Source organism: Artibeus jamaicensis, unplaced genomic scaffold, assembly GCF_021234435.1.
Source record: "Artibeus jamaicensis isolate MK-2021 breed Jamaican fruit bat unplaced genomic scaffold, CSHL_Jam_final scaffold_666, whole genome shotgun sequence".
NCBI lineage: Eukaryota > Metazoa > Chordata > Mammalia > Chiroptera > Phyllostomidae > Artibeus > Artibeus jamaicensis.
Genome location: NW_026522053.1, coordinates 1,016,943 through 1,037,513, shown reverse-complemented (window position 1 = coordinate 1,037,513; position 20,571 = coordinate 1,016,943). Strand labels below are relative to the sequence as shown.

General features: G+C 42.2%; 1 protein-coding gene across 3 annotated transcripts; it reads left to right on the top strand.

The window, feature by feature from the left end:
* Nucleotides 1-3: 3 nt before the first annotated feature.
* Nucleotides 4-19,278, top strand: KNOP1 (lysine rich nucleolar protein 1). Of its 3 annotated transcripts, XM_037163437.2 has the most exons (6): nucleotides 5-103; nucleotides 973-1,032; nucleotides 3,099-4,021; nucleotides 5,668-5,736; nucleotides 17,462-17,539; nucleotides 18,951-19,278. In XM_037163437.2, exons 3-6 carry the CDS (start codon nucleotides 3,101-3,103, stop codon nucleotides 19,260-19,262), a joined length of 1,380 nt encoding a protein of 459 aa, XP_037019332.2. In that variant the 5' UTR covers nucleotides 5-103; nucleotides 973-1,032; nucleotides 3,099-3,100; the 3' UTR covers nucleotides 19,263-19,278. The 3 variants fall into 3 exon arrangements, with proteins under 3 accessions (XP_053515473.1, XP_037019332.2, XP_037019333.2); XM_053659498.1 differs by lacking the exon at nucleotides 5,668-5,736 and having other exon boundaries at nucleotides 4-103; XM_037163438.2 differs by lacking the exon at nucleotides 973-1,032 and having other exon boundaries at nucleotides 31-103.
* The last annotated feature ends 1,293 nt before the right edge of the window (nucleotides 19,279-20,571 follow it).

Genomic DNA, 20,571 nt, shown 5'->3' with positions numbered 1-20,571 from the left:
CGGAAGATGCAGAGCTCTGGAACTTCGGACCAGCCACTCGAAGTTGATATCCGGGTCACGCCGGAGTGGGTTTGTGTGGGAATCGGAGAAGTTTGACCTGCAGGTGAGAATGGTTGGTGTAACGTTAGAAGGGCGGAGAGGGGTCTGGAGATGGGGCTTGGGGACTTGGACAGTGAACAGATTGAAAAGTGGAGGACCTGCGTTCTCAAGTTCATGCCGTATCTCTCTCTTTCCAGTCTCCGCTATGTCCTGGCCCTGGCTTGAGGCCTCCGCCTTCAGGAAGTTCTCTTCTTGTAGCGGGGCCCGCAGCTGGATTCTTCCCAGTGTGTTTGTGTGGAAACTTTGGCTCAGCAAAGCCTTTTTAAAAAAAATATTGTATTTATTTATTTTTACAGAGAGGGGAAGGGAAGGAGAAAGAGTGGGAGAGAAACATCAATGTGTGGTTGCCACTCATGTGCCCCCTATTGGGGACCTGGCCTGCAACCCAGGCATGTGCCCTGACTGGGAAACGAACCAGTAACTCTTTGCTTCACAGGCCCTGCTCAATCCACTGAGCTACACCAGCCAGGGCTCAACAGAGCCTTTGAGGGACCAGCTTTGCCTACTGGGTCCCTTGCTTCCTGCTAGTGATCCTGTTGTGGAAGTGGGGTCTTGGTGCTCTTGTGCAGAACCCAGACTCCAGGTCTCGGCCTGGGTTCCAAAGTTTCCAAGCTTCAGTTTGCAAGTCTTTGAGATGGTGTAGTCATACCATCCTTCATGAGGCTGCCACAACAGTTTAGTTGGGTTCACTTTGTCTTGTTGGAGTGAATACATTTGGGGTTGCAGGGTTGAAGAGGATATTCATTGCTAAAGAGAATCGGTGCTACTGTGTTCTGAAGACAGAAATGGGGGGAGAAGGTGATTAAGTTGACAACAATCTTCCCTTGGTTTATTTTATTTTATTTTGTTTTGTTGTTGTTTTTTTCAAATCAGGTCTGTTGACCACTCCTCCATCTGAGGCACTCTGTGCTCCCTTGACTCCACCCTCTCCAGGTTTGTATCTTCTCCCTCTTCTTTGCCATGCACTTTTTTTCTGCCCACCCATTGAAAGTCTACTCTCTGAGGCTCTGTTTCAGACTGTTTCTGTCCAACGCTTAATTACTATCCATATATTCCAAATACATGGAATATATGGCTTTTATATATTTTGCCCATGGCAGCCTAGTCACCTCTGAACCTCAGACCCACATATCCACCTGTCCATGTAACATCTCCACTTAAATATCTCAAAGTATTTGTTCAAACCAACATACCCCCAGCCTCCCACCACCACCTTCAGTTCCTTTGTCTCAGGGATTAGTGCCAACACCCTGCAGTTGCCCACAGTGGAAAACTGTTTTTCAGAAAGTTTCCTGACAACTGGTAGTCTAGGTTAGAAGACCTCCCTTATCCTGACATTACCTCTGTGCTTGCTTTTATCACCTGTATCATCTGTGTTATTACACCACTTTCTCTCCCACATCTGCTTGCTTTTTGATGGCAGGTGTTTTATCTCATAATCTTTGTATCTTTAATGTTCATCCCTCATTCAATGAGTACATATTTTTAACACCTATGTGCCAGGTACAGGGTTAGGCCCTGGGAGTACAAGCAGACCTTGTCTTACTGTGCATCACTTTATTGTACCTCACAGGTATTGTGTTTTTACAAATGGAAGACAACCCTCCACCAGCCAAACGATTGCTATTTGCTGTATTGTGATACTCGCTTTATTATGGTGGTCTGAAACTGAACCCACAAAAGTCTGCCTCTACAGCAGAAAACAAGACATGAGTGAATGAGTGGGTGCTCCCTTGACTCTTCTGGAGCAATTATGAATGAATTTGAGCTCTACCTCAGGCCTGGCCTGGTTCTTTGAGGCTGCTAAGAGTGAGGCAGGTCTGATGCTGAAGAGAACTCCAAGATGGAGAAGCTCCTGACCTTCCCCTCCCACTGTGTAAACCTTTTATTAGAGGATATTTGTTTCTGGTTTCCCTGAGTATCTCCATGTCATCCAGGGAGCAACAGGAACTGAGATGGTGACTAGGGTGAGAGAAATAGCCCAGCTGGAAGCTGAAGTGTATTGAGGGCTCCAGCCTCTTCATACAGGTGCCTCCCTGACATTTTCCAAAATAATATAAATAAGTAAAAGGCTAGACACTCTAGGTTGCTCTGTGTCATCTTCAGTCATTAAATGTTAGCAGTTTATTTGAAAATTTAAAAAGGCAGGCTGGATGTCCTCCTCCTTGCTCCCCCACACCTGCCTCTGATTTAGTTCAACTCTCCTTTTATGGATGGGGAAAGTGAGGCCTAGAGAAGCCAGCAGCTATGAGGCAAGAATGTCAGAATCACCATTTGAACCCAGGTGTTATGTAGCCTAGATAGGGCTCCTCTCACTATACTTGTCTGCTGGTCTTATTACTGCCACACAGGGAAGTAATTAGAAGAATAAGTCACTTAGGTGCAGGTTGGAGGAATTATTTCTAGACACAAAGCATAACTGTTTAGATGAACAGACTTACGGGTTAATTGTGCCACAGTCACTGCAGTGGTGGGAGTCAGCAAGAAGGACTGACATTAGGAATACTGTACTCTTCATCCAGTATAATGTGAGTCCCTGGAGGGCAGTGCCTGGTCTGTCTTGTTTGATTGCAGTTGTACTCATGGTAGGCAGTTGGTAAATTTCTGAAGAATGAATCTCTAGGCTTAGAGATTTGAGGAAAAGGGTTAGGAAAAGGAGTCAACAATGTAGCAAGCACTTTCCATGGATTATCTCAATTTATTCTTTCCAACAGCCCTTTGAGAAGTGGTGTTTTCCCACATTTTCCAGATGGGGAAATTAAGGCTCAGGGAGAATAGGCAAGTGGCTTAAGGTAAGGCAGCAGTTTGGATTTCAACCTGGGGCTGTCTGAATGTTAGCTCCATTCTGTGTCTTTGCTCATATTTCCCTTTGCTCCTGTGTAATCATGCTTGTTTGTCCACACCATCCACTCAAAGAAACATGACTCTTGCCAATACCTAGTTGAATTGTACACAACGTGGTTTGGTGTAGGAATAACTTATACCCTTCTTTTTTTTAGGAATGATCACCAAGACCCACAAAGGAGACCTGAACCTTAGGCTTCCAGAGGAAAAAAACAAGAAGAAGAAGGTAGTGATTAGAGAACCAGAGACTCAGTACTTGGTTGTAAACAGAAACAGTTACTTCACTGAAGTCTGTCCCACAAGAGCCATATCACCCATGAAGAGTGTGATCCAAGGGCAGGTATCTGAGATGCCTCTAGTAAAGAAAAAAAAGAAGAAAAAGAAGGGCCACAGCACGTACTGTGAGGAGCACCTAGAACTTGAGACCATGTTACGTACCAGGTGGACAGAGAAGTCTTCCAGCCCCAGGACACAGGCTGTTGGTCCATCTGAGTTCCTTAATGGGGAAAAGAAAAAGAAGAGGAAGTCCTTTTGGCCTCTGGCTATGTCCCCTGATTTGAGGATGAAGACCTCCCTGGACCCCAGACAGAGGGAGGAAGTGACCAGTGTTGGCAAGAAGCTCAAAATATACAAGAAGGAAGAAAAAGCCCAGAAAACCACAGCCTTCTCAGTAAGGGACACTTGGATCAGCGAGGCCAGATATCTGCATGCTTGCTCATTGGGAAAGTATGACCAGGAACAGGCAGGTGTGGCACATAAAAGGAAGCAGGGGAGCCCCAGGGAACACAACATGAAGATGAAGAAGAAGAAAATCCACCCAGAGGGAGACACCCACTTCAGCCACCCCAAGCCCTTTAGGTCTATGGAGAGCAGCCCTAGGAAAGGAAGTAAAAAGAAGCCAGTCAAAGTTGAGACTTCAGAATACATCCCAATAGGAGATGGCCTCAAGTCCCCTGTAAAGAAGAAAAAGAAGTCCAATAAAAAGGCAGGGCAGCCAGGCATTGAGGAGCCAGCTCTGAAGAGAAAAAGAACAAAGAAAAGGAAAGAGAGCAAAGTATCAGGAGTAACTTGGGAGGAGGTAGGTTGTCCTTCAGAAGTTGATTCTACTTTGGGAGAATAAGGATGGAAGTTGGGAGTATATGTATGTGTACATGTGCACACATGGGCAACTCAACTTTTCAGCTGAAAGAACTCTATTTAAACGACTTAAGCCAGAAAAGGGATTTATTGACACGTTTAACTACTGAGGGGTGGGTCTGGCACAAGAGGAAGTGGCTCAGTTAATACTGACTGAAGGACAGATCTGGAGTTAGATCAAGGTGTTTATGTGGCCTGTGCTCAGCTCTACCAGATGTAGTTGGGGATTATAGGGATGCTCACAAGATGTATTTCTGCATCCAGGATTTTTCCCAGGTCTGCTCTGGTCCACGATTAGACTGGATTTCACCAATTTCCTCCTTTATTCAGAAACCTTTGGGGTTTAGGAGGAACACCAGAGGTTTTGGAGCCCAACTCTTCAGAATCTAGAATCCCTTCTGCCAAGAACCCAGTGAAAGGTAGTCATTTCCCCTCTGCTTAACAGCTGTGACAGGGACTCAGCCTACCAGAGCAGCCCCTGAAATATATGCATGTCTTCAAGGTCTTCCCAGATTATGTTAGAGAACAGAGCCTCTGGGAATAAGTGAAATGTGGCAGTTGTCATTACTAAAGGGAAAGTGGCCAGTTTGAGGCCTCACCATCAGAGAGTCCTCAATGTCTGAAGCCAGTGAGAGAGTGTGGCCCATGTAAGCTTCCATAGTTAAGGCAGGCCCAGAGAGGATGGCCCATGACAGCTGAGATATGTGAGGGGCCTTGGTCAATTAGGCAGATAGAGCAGCAGGTACAGAGGCCCTGGGAGGAGCAAATAGTCTGGGATGGGGAGAACTGGGTGACAGTGACAGAGAACTATAGAGACCACAGAAGCCTGGATTTTATGTAAGCAAGATGAGAGCCCTAGGAGTGTTTTGGGGAGTGAGGTGACATGGTCTGATTGAGGGTTTTTTTAAAGATAAAATTAACATAAAATTATGTACATTTAAGGTGTACAGTGTATTCTGATTGAATTTCTAAAGCTCACCTGAGCTACTCATAGAATGGGAGGGTGAGGAAGCAGGAGTTAGAGACCCGTAGTTTTCCAGGCAGGAGAGAAGGCAGTGACTAGGGAGTGCAGTTGAGCAGTGTGGAGGAGAGAATTGGGTAGGTTTGGGTTTGCTGGCAGGCCAGTTCCCCACACCAATCAGAGGCCTGAGTTCACCTCTGCATTTCCTGGTCCTTGCCATCCTGTCCCCCCTCCTCACCTCTACTATCAGTGGGACCGTATGTTTCTCCTCTGTTGGTTTGGCATTACCGTGGGAAGTCAGATGAGTAGTGTTGGGAAAAGTCATGCCCTTAGCCTGAATCAGGAGACTTGAGTTAGTGTCAGCACTACCCCTGAGCTAGGGGGGTTACCACATGATAGCCACTTCACCTTTCTGAACCTTAGTTTCTTCATCTGTCAAATAGGTGCATGCCACAGTTTTGAGGAGAATCAGAAGAGAAAGGATGTCAGATATTCTGTAGGTGATGGAGTTTGGGGTGCTGCTAGGTTCTTGGGTCTTTTCTGGACTTTGTCATGATCTTACCTTACAGGGCTGCTTGGGCAGAGGGCCTATGCTTGACTTTTGCTCCCTTTGCTCTCCTGTGTAGGAGCCTGACACAGACTTAGAGGTGGTGTTGGAAAAGAAAGGCAACATGGATGAGGCACCCATAGACCAGGTATGACCCAGGTCTTCATCCCCCTCACATTTTGTCTTGCTGCTCCCCTCCTATCAGGCCACAAGATCCTGGTCTCAGAAGGGCCCGGGACTCCAAAAGCCACCAGTCCAGATTCTGTGGCGCATCTCCCATGGCAGAGAATTCTGTGACCTTATTCACTTCATGGTGGGAGAGCCCTTCACTGCCATGTTATTGGCTGAGGGGCCATCTGGTTATTTAAGAACCTTAGGCTAAAGCTTTCCTTCCTGTAGCCACTGCAGTGGGGAGAAAGGGGCATGTCCCCGAGACCTAAAGCCAGGGCAGAGAACACATGCTCAACCAGGCCCACAGGTTGTCACCTCTTGGCTTCAATTCAGGAGCATTTAGAGAAGTGGTTCTGTAGTGCACTGGCTTCTATTTCTTTCAAGCCCAGATCCCCGGTAAGTGCTTTCTCTATGGGAGCTTATCCACTTTGAGAGGATAGAGGGAGGAGATATAATAAAAGTAAGGAGTAGTACAGCTGCACCAGTACCAGGAGCAAGACCAGCATGTATGCTTTCTTCTGGCCTTATTACAGCCATTGGCCACTGAGCAATCCCAGACCAGTGGCTCTGGCCCAGTGGGCAAAAGGCCAGAGACAAAAAGCCACCTGCCGGGACATCCTTGCCAGCGATTGGCTGGGGGGCAAGGGAGGCCAAGGGCTGCCCTATCTCAGCCCACCTGGGGAAATAGGCTGCGTGCCCCTGCTGTGAGTCCCAGTTTCACTGTACTGTGCTCCACGCCCAGCCCATCCTCCTCCCCAGCCTCCTCATGCTCTGCAAACAAGTAATTTCTGGAGAGAATAGTGTGTGATGTGGGATGGCTTCTGTCTCATGGGGCTTTTCCAGGAGAGGAAGAGAAAACTAGTGAGTACTTATAAGAAAGCCCAGTATGAGGAGGGAGGCCTACAAATGCCTTCGGGGCCCTGGGGGACTCTCCCTGGAGGAAAGGCCATCTTAGTGGGGCTGAGAAAATCAAAATGGGATGACACTGACAGCATTGTCCAGAGCCTGGCAAAACACAGGCCCCAGGAAAGGGGAACTCCCCATTCTCCTATAGGTCATGGTCATGCAGTTTGTCAGGGCAACAGTAAATAGCCAGGCTGCTCTGACCCATCCAGGACCCATGCTCCTCTTCCTCAGCTCGGTTCCCAAGTATGCGCAGCCACTCAGGACTCAGTGAGATACTATGACCCTGAGTCATCAGACTCTTTAACTTCATGTGAACAGGGCCCACAAATAACCTCTTGGCTTTTCTATTTGTGCCTATTTAATATTTTACAATTCTGAGAAAATTTCTAACCATTTTGCATAATAGAGAATACCTCACTGTGAGTGTTTTCTGTCTCACCTCTCCCTCTGTCTTTCCTAAGTTCACTGTTATAAAATTGAAAGGAAAAAAAAAAAGGAACCTGAAATCCTATCCCCTAATAATCACTGTTAACCCTTTGTTGATATATTCTTCTAGATTTATCAAAAATACAATATACAGATGATATATTATAGGACTGTACACCTCAAAGCTTTATGTGTAATCCCTTCTAGCTTTATGTGTAATTTTGTTTTTTAAAAATGTATTTTTTATGAATTAATTTTTTAGTTACAGTCAACATACAATATTATTTCAGTTCTAGGTGTGCAACATAATGATTAGACATTTGTATAACTTACGAAGTGATCACCCTGATAAGTCTTGTACCCATCTGGCACTATACATAGCTATAACAATATTATTGACTACATACATTCCCTTTGCTGTGCTTATACTGTTCTGTAACTGGCAATTTGCACTTCTTAACCCTATCACCTTTTTCACCCAGCCCTCCAACACTGTTCGCCTCTGGTGAACATCAGTTTGTTTTCTATAGTTTATTTCTGTCTTACTTGTTTAAGTTTTTAGATTCCACATGCCCATGTAAGGGAATTCACGGTATTTGTTTTTCTCTGACTTATATACCCTCTAGGTCTATCCCTATTGTTGCAAATGGTAAGATTTACTTCTGTTTATGGATGAGTAATATTTCATTTCATTTGTGTACCCAGCATTTTTATCCACTCATCTATTGACGAGCATTTGCATGGCTTCCATATCTTGGCTATTGTAAGTAACACTACAGTGAACATAGGGGTGCATATATGTACCCTTTTCTAATGAGTGTTTTGGATTTCTTTCAATACCAATATGTAGAACCATTGGGTCATAAAGTAGTTCTATTTTTAAATTTTTTGAGGAACCTCGATACTGTTTTCAATATTGGCTGCACCAACCTGCATTCCCACCAACAGTGCACAAGGGTTCCCTTTTCTTCACATTCTCACCAACACTTGTCTGTTTTTTATTGATGATACTCATTTTGACAGGTGTGAGGTGATATTTCATTGTGATTTTAATTTGAACTTTCCTGATGATTAGTGATATTGAGCATCTTTTCTAGTATTTGTTGGCTATCTGTACGTTTTCTTTGGAGAAGTGTCTATTCATGTCCTCTGCCAATTTTTTAAAAACTTATTGGGTTGACATTGGTTAATAAAATTATATGGGTTTGAGGTGTACAGTCCTATAATATATCATCTGTATATTGTGTGTTCACCATTCCAAGTCAAGTCTCCTTCCATCACCATTTATCCCCCCTTTACCATCCTCTACCTCCCCATACCCCTTTTCCCTCTGGTAATCACCATACTGTTTTCTGTAAATATGACTTTTTAAATAGCATAATCTCTTCACTTTTTCACCCAGCCCCACAACACCCCTCTCCTTTGACAACTGTCAGTCTGTTCTCTCAGTCTGTTTCTGTTTTGTTTGTTATTCATTGTGTTCATTAGATTCCATGTATGAGTGAAATCGTATGGCATAATGCCATATGATTTATTTAGCATAATGCCGTCCAGGTCCATCCATGCTGTTCCAAAGGGTAAGAGTAGTATTCCATTATGTGAACGTACCTTAGCTTTTTTATCCACTTATCTACTAATGGACACCTGGGCTGTTTCCATCTTGGCTATTGTAAATAATGCTGCTGTGAACATCAGCATGCATATATTCTGATTGGTGTTAAGGATTCTTAGAATATATTCCCAGAAGTGGGGTCACTGGGTAAAGCAGCAGTTCCATTTTAATTTTATTAAGGAAACTCCATACAGCTTTCCAGAGTGGCTGCACCAGTCTGCATTCCCACAGCAGTGCTCTAAGGTTTCTGTTTCTCCACATCCTCACCAGCACTTGTTTGTTGATTTATGGATAATAGCCATTCTGACAGGTGATGTCTCATTGCTTCTCTCTGCTCTCTCTGATGATTAGTGACATCGAGTGTCTTTTCGTATGTCTATTGGCCATCTGTATGTCCTCCTTGGAGACATGTCTGTTCAAGTCCTTAGCCCATTAATGAATGGGCTGAATTTTTTAGCACAATTTTTTAATTGGGTTGTTTGTCTTCCTAAAGTGGAGTTGTGTCAGTTCTTTAGATATTTTGGAGATAAACCCATTTCTCCTGTGCAACCCATCCAGCCCAGGCCATCCAGTCCAGGTTTTTATGCTAGAGTGTTTAATTTTAGGGTTTTTAAAAAAAGATTTTATTTATTTATCTTTAGAGGGGAAGGGAAGGAGAGAGGGAAATATCAATGTATGGTTGCCTCTCACGTGCCCCCTGCTAGGAACTAGACTGCAACCCAGATATGTGCCCTGACTGGGAATCAAACCGTGATCCTTTTGTTCACAGGCACGCGCTCAATCCACTGAGCTATATCAGCCAGGGCTGTGTGCCACAGTTTTTTATCACAGCTTCAATTTCATCAACTGTTATTGGTCTGTTCAGCCTTTCTGATTCTTCATTCAGTTTTGGAAGATTATATTTTTCTAAAAATTTGTCCATTTCATCAAGGTTTTCAAATTTCTTGGCATATACTTCTTCATAGTAATTTCTTACAGTCCTTTGTGTTTCTGTGGTATCAAGTTGTAATCTCTCCTCTTTTGTTCTGGTTGTGTTTATTTGGATCCTCTTTCTCTCTCTTTTTTTTTTTTTCTTGATGGGTCTGCTTAAAGGCTTGTCGATTTTGTTTGCCTTTTCAAACAACCAGCTGCCGAATTTATTGATCCTTAGAATTGTGCATTTAGTCTCTATCTTGTTTAATTCTGCTCTGATCTTGGTTATTTCCTTCCTCCAAGACAGCTCTTGGCTGTCTTGTGGTTGTTCCTCTGGTTCTTGTAGGTGTAGGGTTAGGTTGTTTATTTGAAATGTTTTATCTTTTTTAGGTAGGTTTTATGGCTGTGAACTTCCCTCTCAGGGATCTGTTTGCTATGTCCCATAAGTTTTGTATAGTTACAAGTTCATTTTCACTTGTTTCTAGAAATTTTTTTATTTCTTCCTTGATCTCCTTCTTAACCCATTCATTGTTTAATAGCGTGCTATGCAGTCTCTGTAGGTTTGAGTGGTTTGAGATTTTGCCCTGAATTTGGTTTCTAGTTACAGTCCCTTGTGGTTGGAGAAAATTTTCAATTTTCTTCAATTTGTTGAAGCTTGTTTTGTGTGCTATTGTGTGGCCTATCTTTGAACTGTTCCATGTGTATTTGAAAATAATGTGCATTTTGCTTCTTTGGGATGAAAGACTCTCTCTATAAATATCAGTTAAGTCCATTTGATCAAGGATATTGTTCAGTGCTGCAATATCTTTGTTGATATTTTATTTGGAAGATCTATCCATTTTTGACAGCAGGGTGCTAAAATCCCCTACTATAATTGTGTTGCTGTCAATGTCTTTCTTGAAGTACTCCAATATTTTCCTTATACATTTAGGTGCTCCTATGTTGGGTGCATATATATTAATAATGTTTATGTCTTCTTGATGGATTCTTCCCTTCCTTGAGTATTATGAAGTGACCTTCTGGGTCTCTTTTTACGGCCCTGCTTTGAAAGTTACTTTGTCTGATAAGAGTTTTGCCACCCTGGCTTTTTTTCCCCTGTGCATTGGCTTAGAATATTTGTTTCCAGCCCTTCACTTTCAGTGTGTGTAGGGTTTTTTTTTCTGAGGTGGATCTCTTGTAGGCAGCATATGTGTGGGTCATAATTTCTTTTCCATTGAGCTATACTGTGTCTTTTGATTGGAGCATTTAATCCATTTACATTTAAGGTTATTATTGATAGGTACTTACTCATTGCCATTTTTTATACCTGTGTTTCTCTCTCTTTCTTTTTTCTTTCCTTTCCTGAAACAGTCCCTTTAACATCTCTTGCAGAGCTGATTGGAGGAGGTATATTCTTTGAGGCTTCTTTCATCTAAGCTTATTTGGCCTTCATTTCGATTGAGAGCCTTGCTGGATACAGTAGTCTTGGTTGCAGGCCTTCGTTTTTAATCCTTTGGAATATTCCTTGCCATTCCCATATGGCTTGGAGCATTTCCATTGAGAAGTCAGCTGCTACTCTTACCAGGGCTCCCTTGTATGTTACTTCCTGTTTTTTCCTTGCTGTCTTTAAGATTCTCTCTTTGTTTTGGAATTTTGCCATTTTAATTATGGTGTACGTTGGAGTGGGCCTCTTTGGGTTCCTCTTGATTGGGACCCTCTGTGCTCCCTGCATTTCTGTGACTTTTTCTTTCATCAAATTAAGGAAGTTTTCCATTATTACTTTTTCAAACAGTTTTTCTGTGTTTTGCACTTTTTCTCCTTCTGTATCCCTATTATAAAGATACTAATATGTTCCATGTTGTCCTGAAGTTTACTTAACACCTTTTCTTTCTTATGGAGTTTTTTTTCCTTTTCTTAGTCTTTCTGGGAGTTTTTGGCCTACCTTTTCTTCCAGCTTGCTGATTTGATCCTCTACTTCATCTAGCCTGCTTTTGATTCCTTCTCCTGTGTTCTTTAATTCAGAAATTGTATTCTACATTTCCTCATCTCTTGTTGATAGTTTCTATTTTCTTTTTCATGTTGATACACTTTCTAGTAAGTTCCCCATAGTTTCCCTGTAGTTTTTGAGAATTCTTTTTGAGCTCATTGAGCTTCCTTATAACCATTGCTTTGATCTCAATATCTGCTAGTTGACTTGCCTGTATTTCATTTAGCATTCTTTCTGAGGCTTCCTCCTTTCCTTTTGTTTGGGGTTTGTTTCTTTCCCTTCCCATTGTTGGTGAGACTCTTCTTGTTAGCCTCTGCTTCTTAAAATGATCTGTTCTGACTCTCTTAGTTTGTGATGTGAAGTTGTATGGTAGGAGACCTTTGAGGTTCAGTCATGCAGTCTCCTTGATTTCCTGAACTTGATTATATTGGGATGCTCTTTATACAGTTTATGTTGACTCTCTGGATGTAACTGGGTTTTATTTTTGTTATGTTGTTCTTTAGTGGGTACTTCCATGCAGCTGGTTTACTGAGGGTCACTCCACCCATGACATCTTATATGCTGTTGTGCAGGTGCTATCAGAACAAATCCACGGAGCTCAGGAAACAAACCCACATCCGGTATTAATAAAGTTGTAAAGGGATTAAGACTATTATGAGAAAGGAGAGAAATAGGCTATAGTGTGAAATCTAGTGACTTAATATATGTACACTTGATGGTCAAGAAGTAAATGTTGAAAAGCTATTCAAGAAAGATAGTATCACACATCGAGAAGACTACAGTGGATTTCTTCTTGGTAGCCCGTAGTACTTACCACTGTTTTTGCTTTCTGGATCTGCCTCTGGTGACGTCAGATGTTGACCCTGTCTTACCTTAGGCAGCCTGCTCAGAGACTGCCAGGGACTGTCTCCTTCTGTTGTTGATCTATTCACTCTTCACTCAGCAGTTAGGCTTAAGCCCCATAGGGTGACACAATTTCTCTGGGGTTAGGGCTCTTGTTTTCCCTCAGACTGTTGTTGCTCAGAGTGGAGTGGTCTATCTGAGCAGCATTAGTGCTGCCCTGTGGGTGACAACTCAGCATTAGGATCCCAGCAACTACTCTCTCAGTTCTCTCTCCAAAGCCTCTGTCCTGAGTGTCTCCTCAAGCGTCTCTAGTGCACTCTGCTCCACCTTTGCCAGGGATTACTGTCTGTGGGTGACTCCTTTGGTTGTTGATGTAGTCACTCTGCACCTAGCGGTCAGGCCTAAGCCCCATAGGGCAGCACAGAATCTCTCCTGGGCTTGGAGCTTTTTTCTTATAAGGCTGCTGCCACTCAGAGGGGAGTGGTCTGCCTGAGTAGGATGGCTGCTGCTGTATGGGTGATAACTCAGCACTGGGATCCGAGTAGCTGCTTTCTCAGTTCTCTCCCCAAAGGTTCCATCCCTAGTCTCCTCAGGTGTCTCTGACCTACTCTGCCCCTCCCTTTGCCAGATCCCAGGGTAGGTGACTACAAATGAAAATTTGTGTTGGCCCTTTAAACATCTGTGTCTCCAGCCATCTGTCTCTGGCAGAGAGCAACCCTCCACTATTGGTCAATGTTTGTTGTCTGTTTACTTTTTAGGCTCTGGTGCCCTAAGCTGGGGATCCAACCAGTTGGTTAATTACCCCACCAGTGCTGCCACCTGTTTGCACTTGGCCAGCCCTCTTGATTCACCACTGCACTCCTTACCAGACAGGTTGTACTGAAGCTGATTTTTCTGTTTTTCCCAGGTTATAAGGCTTATGTCTTGCTATTGGTCAGTGTTTATTCCTAGTGATTTCTCCACAATTTAGTTGTAATCCAGATTGGTCCTGGGAGGTGTTTACTGTGGCTTTCTTTCACTCATCTGCCATCTTGAGCCTCCTATTTTTAGTCTTTATTTTATTTCTACTCTGAAAATTTGGGTTTTGTTTGTTTTTCTTTTTCTAGTTCCTTAGGTGAAAAGTTAGTAACTTGGGATACTTTGAGTTTCTTTTTGTAGGCCTGTATAGCGATTAACTTCCCTCTTAGTCCTGCTTTTGCTGCTTCCCATAAACTTTTGAAAGTTTTGTTTTCATTTGTCTCCAGGTATTTTAGATTACCACTTTGATCCAGTTGTTGTTTGATGTCATGGTATTTAACCTACATGAATTTCTGTTTTTCAGTTTTCTTCATGCATTTGATTTCTGGTTTCGTGCCATTGTGGTGAGCAAATATGCTTGATGTAATTTGTTTTATTGAATTTATTGAGACTTGTTTTGTGGCCTAATATGTGCTGTATCCTCAAGAATGGTCCATGTGCACTGGAAAAAAAGTATAATATGCCCTTTGGGGACTAAATGTTCTGTAAATGGCTATTAACTTACTTTATTCTGATGTGTTATTTAAGGCCATTGTGTCCTTTACGAAATTTTTGTCTGGATGATCTACCCATTGAGGTAAGTAGGGGTATTAAGGTCCCCAGCCAACTATTATAGTATTACTGTTAACTTCTGCCTTTATGTCAATTAATATTTAATTTATATACTTAGGTGCTTCTATATTGGGTATGTCGATATTTAGAATTGTTATATCCTCTTCTTGGATTGACAGTTTATCATTATGTAACATCTGCCTTTGTCTTTTTTATATTTTTTGTCTTCAAGTTAATTTTGTGCGACATGAGTATTGCTATCCCAGTTTTCATTTCACTTCTACTTGCATGTAATATCTTTTGCCATACCTCCACTTTTCAGTCTGTGTCTTTCAATCTAAAGCAAGTCTCTTTTAGTTGGCATAGAGACAGGTCTTTTTTTATTCTACTCCATTCTGCCACCTAATGTTATTTGAGTGGAGCATTTAGTCCATTTACACTTAATTATTTATAACCATGTGCTTCTTGACATTTTGTTAATTGGGTTTTTTTTGTTTCTTTTTGTGTTCTTGTCTTTTTCTTCTCTTTATCTCTAATGTGCTGGTTTACTTCAGTGTTTTGTTTGGGTTTCTTTCTCTTTATTTTTCTCAGTATTTTTATAGGTTTTTGTTTTGTGGTTACCATGAGTTGAAGATTTTATGTGTGTGTGTGTGTGTGTGTGTGTGTGTGTGTGTGTGTGTGTACACTCTCTCTCTCTCGTCTATTTATAGCAATCATTTTAAGCTGATAGGCTTTTAAGTTCAGACACATTCTAAAAGCACTGCACTTTTACTCCATACTCTAGTCTTTGTTTTTGACGTTTTGTTTTTTTGTGTATGTAATGACTATTGTAAGTTAATTTTACTACTTTTGTCTTTTAACTTTCACATTTGCTTAAGTGGTTGATTCACTGTATTTATTGTATATTTGTCTTTAGCAATGACATCTTTTTTTCTTTCCTGTATTTTCTTATATCTGGTTATGGCCTTTTTAAAATCTGCATAAGGAAGACCCTTTAGCTTTTACCAGTGTGGCTCAATGGATTGGGTGTCATCCCACAAGGCAAAAGGTTGCTAGTTCAAACCCTGGTCAGGGCACATGCCTGGGTTGCAGGTTCCGTCCCGAGTCAGGGCTTATATGAAATCATCTGATAGATGTTTCTCTTTCACATTGACATGTCTGTCCCTTTCTTTCTCCCTCTCTTCACTTCTCTCTAAAAAATAAAATCTTTGGAGAAGACCCTTTAATGTTTCTTGTAAAGCTGATCAAGTGGTGGTTAACTCTTTTGGGTTTTGCTTGTCTGGGAAATTCTTTCTCCTTCAGCTCTGAATAATGATCTGCCAGTATAGTATTCTAGGTTATAGATTCCTTTCTTTCTGCACTTTATATGTTTTCTGCTAGTCCCTTCTACCCTGTAAAGTTCCTGTTAGGAAATCAGATTATATCTTTTTTGGTTCTCTTTTATTTGACTGCTGTTTCCTTCTTGCTGCCTCCAAGATTGTCTTTCTATCCTTAACTTTTGTCATTTTAATTACAATATGTCTTAGTGTGGGCCTCTTTAGGTTCATCTTTTTTGGAACTATCTGCCTTGTGGTTCTGGATATCCCTTTTCTTCCCTAGATTAGGAAACTTTTCAGCCATTATGTTTTCAGATGTCTCCTGCCTCTTTTTCTGTCTCTTCTTCTGTAACCCTTAAGATGTGAATGTTAAAGTGCTTGATTTTGTCCCATAGGTCCCTTATACTATTTTCATTTAAAAAGTTTTTTTTAAATTTTTTTGAAATTTATTTTAGAGAGGGGGGAAGGAGGAGAAAGTGGGGAGAGAAAGAAACAAAAACACCAATTTGTTATTCCACTTATTTATGCATTCATTGGTTGCTTCTCACATGTGTACTTACTGGAGATTGACCCCTTTTGGTGTATCAGGACAACTCTCTAACCAACTAAGCTCTTGGCCAGGGCATATTAAAAATCTTTTTTTTCATTTTGCTGTTCTCATTGAGTTATTTCCACTATTTGGTCTTCTTGTTTGCTGATCTATTCTGCTGTCAGTTCCCTCTAATGCACTAGTGATTTCAGTTATTACATTCTTCATCTCCAAGTTTAAAGTATTTCTTAAAGTGTTCTGAGTTCCTCTATTCTACCCCAAAATTTGTTGAGCATCCTTATGATTATTTCTTTGAATTCTTTATCAGGTAAATTACTTATCTCCATTTCATTAGAATTTTTCTCATTCCTTCATTTGGAACATATTTTCTACCTCCCATTTTGTTTCACTTTGTGTTTATTCTTATGAGTTAGATGAAATAGTTCTCCCTCCCAATCTTGAAAAAGCAGCCTGTGTAGACTGTGCTGGATTGTTTTGGCAGGCTTGCTGTAGTCAAGTTGGGTGTGCACAGTGATTATTGCCTGGCCAGATTGTGGGGTCCTGGTGTGGCACCCTAGTCAGTGCCTGCTTCTTTGCCCTCCTGAGCTGTGTGTGGCTACCCAGTATGCCTATGGCACTCGCTGATAATTTAGTTGTCTGCTGCACAAGCTGGGTCTGACTAGGGCTGTTCTGGTGTGCACATGGCAGCACCCTACTAGTTCTGCACTTTCTCTGGACAGGGCAGCCTGTGTGCACACACTGTATCACTCAGCTAGTTCCATACTGTCTCCAGGCAGGATAGCACTGTGAGCAAATACTGCAGTTTTGCTAGTTCTGCACTCTCCAGCACCCTACTGTTCTGTACTTTTCTTGGCAGGACAGCTCTGTGAACAAATGCTGCATAATTTTGCTAACAAATGCTGCATAATTTTGCTAGCTCTGCTCCCCAGGAGGAGGAGCTCTGAATGCACAGACCACCCAGTGGGTACATGCAACAGTACCCTGATGTACCTGCTGGACCAATCTCAAGGTTGTGGGGCCACTTATATGTGTATACACTGTGGTGTCCTCCTTTTCTTGTTTGAAGTTTTTGCTGGGTTTGCACTATGGATGCCCTGCCAGTGAACCAGAGCACCTGGATAGAGATCCTGCCCACTATCCAAGTGCAAAGGAAATGTAAACAGTGGCAGTCACCAGTTCCTCCTGTCCTTGAGAGTTCCCTCAGGTCCCAGAGAGGTCTCACAGTTCCCCAGCATTCTCTATGTCTTTCTGTTTCTTGATTGTTGTGCAGAAGCAGTTCATTTGGTCCTCAGTTGTTTCTCAGGAGGAATTGCTCCAAGTATAGGTGTACATTCTCTGTGTCCCTGGGAGGGGCTACCTCAGCCTCCTCCTATGCCACTGTCTTGGACCTACCTCTTTAAAATACATCCTTAAGGAATGGCTAAGCAAGAATAAATGAGGCCTGTCCATTTTTTAGGACAAGGTATTACAGCCCTCAAGATGCTTACAGGCTGCTTTAAACAAATGCCTGCCCTAGGTTGCAGCAGAGTAAAGCTGCTTTCTTTCCTGTCAAAGAAAAACTTTGTATCTCATTTCTTTTTTTCTTTCCTCCCCATTGCTCAGGTGAGGCGAAAGGCTTTGCAAGAAGAGATCGATCGTGAGTCAGGCAAAACAGAAGCTTCTGAAACCCAGAAGTGGACAGTAAGTTTGATGCTGAAGCTCTTTGAGATCGTGCACTTAGTATCCTAGACCCTACCCTTCTCCTGGAGCATGAGGAGCCGAGTGACAGTAAAGTCTGCCCCAGCCTGGGAGCTAGCTCCCTCACTGCCAGAGCTTGCCCCGAGTTAATTTCTTTCATCCTGGTCTGCATGACTTCAGTCATAGTTTGGGGAGCTGCATATCTTGCTTCTCCTTCAGACACTGGAAGGAATGGGGACTTTTCTTAGGCCACTGATCCGAGGGGCTCTCTTGTACTTTCTTTAACATGAGTGATTCATGCATGGGTGGTAGAATGCTCTGGACAGGAATCAGAACCCTAAGTTTCTGGTCTGGCTCAGTCTCTGGCTTGGCTCTGTGACCCTTCTCTGGGCTTCTATTACCTTCCTGCTATAAAATGTGATGCTTCTTAGAAGAGAAGTGCATTTCAAACTGCCATCTGCTCTCTTCCACCATCAGCTGACAGAAACCTTAGGCTGATAAATGGGCTGGCCAGCTGGTGAGGTGAGGTGTACTATGCTATTTGCCATGAATTAGAGGAAATGGAGTAAGGCAGACAGCTCAGAGTGTGAAAGATGCACTCTGGTGTTGGCTATGCTTGAGATGCAATTCTGTTGGGGGTCACTAAATTAGGCTTGTGCCTATTAAGCTGCAAATCTCCATTTCCTTATCAGTAAAATGAGAGTAATAACAGTACAAGGGGGGACCCCCCCAAAACAGTACTTACCCCCAAAATTGTGTATTCTTACATGTTTAAACTTCAGTCACCTATCAAATCTTTTTTTTTTCTCTCCACTGCTAAAATCAGTTTTTGAACTCATCAATTTTAATGCCTTTTAGTGCTTTCTTGGTATCACCTCTTCCACACCAACAAAATGTTTCCCTTTGAGGACATTTTTCATCCAGGGTAAAAAAGGGTTGTTCAGGGCTATACTGGGGGAATAGGATGGGTAGGGCATGGGGGATTATGCCATTTCTAGTCAAAATCTGCTAAACACTCAATGCAGTGTGGGTAGGTGCATTCGTAAATCACCCATCATGAAATTGGCAAACATGGTGAGTCTTAAAAAAAATTCACTGAAGTCAAATGTAGCCTTTCACAATACTGTGTTTCTAGAACACTTACCTAACAGGGGAAGCCTATACAACAAGGGGCCTGCCCTCTGGAAGATAATTCTGGTTTTTTTGTTTTTTTTTGGGGGGGGGGTCCCCTTAGGACTCATAGGACTTTTGTTAGAATAAAGAAGATTGATGTGTTGATGAGTACAGCACCTGGTACATAGAGAGCACTTAATCATCTGGATCCTCCCTGTGCTACTGGGGTTAGGGAAAGGAAAGGGCTTGCTCATTTGAAAATGTGGAAAATAACTCCTTTTTTTCTCATTAATTAACACAGGGAACTCAGTTTGGTCAATGGGATACTGCTGGTCTTGACAATAAGAAACAGAAACTGAAGTTTCTCAAACTTATGGATGGCCTTAAAAATCTGTCCCCTTCATTCACCCACACCCCTGACATGATTGGAAGGCCCAACATGGCACTCAACAGGAAGGCAGCCAACACCCTGCAGCAAAGCCTGCAGCAGGACTACGACTGGGCCATGAGCTGGAAGTACAGCTCAGGCACTGGCCTTGACTTCACTACCACCCCAAATAAGATCTTTTATATTGACAGAAATGCTTCCAAGTCAATCAAGTTTGAAGATTAAACTCTACACTATCTTATCTCCCAAGTTAAAATTGTTGTTATTATTCAGTTATGCAAATGAAAGCTTTGTGATAGTTGTCTGAAAACGAACTACTACAAAGATAAAGGGGTGGGGGCATTTTATGTTTCAGGAGCCAATACAGTATGTGAGTGGGTAAAAACCAGTTTTCTGTGTTAAGCCTTTCATCCCAATTTGAAAACATTATGTATAAGGCAGGACCCTCATAAAACCAGAATTTATTTATAAAAAATTGCATATTTATGCTTACATGTTTAACTTCAGTCACCTTCAAAGTACTGTCCATTTGATGCAATATACCTATTGAGATTTTTTTCCCCACTGCTCAAAAATTTCTGAACTCATTGATTTTGATGCCTTTTAGTGCTTCTACCATTTTTTGTTTCACCTATTTCACATCAGCAAAACATTTACCTTTGAAGACCTTTTTCATCTGAGGGAACAAGAGAAAGTCGCTCAGGGCAAGATCGGGTGAATAGGGAGGGTGGAGCACCAAGGGACATGCCATCTTGCTCAAAAACTGTTGAACATTCAGTGCAGGGTGGGCAGGTGCACTCATAAATCACCCATCATGAAATGGGCAAATGTGTTGAAAGAGTCTTAAAAAAAAATCACTGAAGCCAAACGCAGCCTCTCACCAGCTGGTACACTGACATAGATGGGTTCCTAGAACAGTGGGGGAAGCCTATACCACAAGGGGCCCACCCTCCAAAAGATAATACCAGTTTTTTTAGCCCCCCCATATAAATAATATTCGTTGAGTACATAGTACATGCCATAAGTATACCAATGTTTTACTTGCATTAATATTTTAAAGAATGAAACAGGTGCTGTTGTTATCCCCATCTTACAGATGAGGAAACTGAGGTTCAGGGATGAATAACTTGCCCTGGATCATCTAGCTAATAAGTGCAGTGTGTTATATACTTTTATACCTCAAGCCCTATACTAATGTTCACTGCTATAAATATACCTCCCTCCATTGGAATTTCTCCTAGAATACTCACTGGAGTATTATATAAAAGACTTCTGATTGAAGTAACAGAAGTCTCAAACAGGAGGTGGAATTAGTGATGAACAGAAATAACAAACTCACTTTCCTTTCCAATCTTGGAATAGCTGCAGGCAGATAATCATCTTGAATTGCCACCAAGCAAATATGGCTGAGGAATCAGTTGCTGGGAAATGTGTTTCAAAACCAATCTTGTCCAGCTACCTGCCTTCCAACTCCAGTGGTGAGCCTGGATTTACTGCTTTTGCTTTTACTGAATTCTGAACAAGGCATTTTTGA

Excerpts from the sequence above, each read along its gene's own strand:
- KNOP1 (XM_037163437.2), top strand. The coding sequence starts at position 3,101 with ATGATCACCAAGACCCACAAAGGAGACCTGAACCTTAGGCTTCCAGAG. Across the intron at positions 5,737-17,461 it reads ATGAGGCACCCATAGACCAG|GTGAGGCGAAAGGCTTTGCA; the intron begins GTATGACCCAGG and ends CCCATTGCTCAG. Across the intron at positions 17,540-18,950 it reads CTGAAACCCAGAAGTGGACA|GGAACTCAGTTTGGTCAATG; the intron begins GTAAGTTTGATG and ends TAATTAACACAG.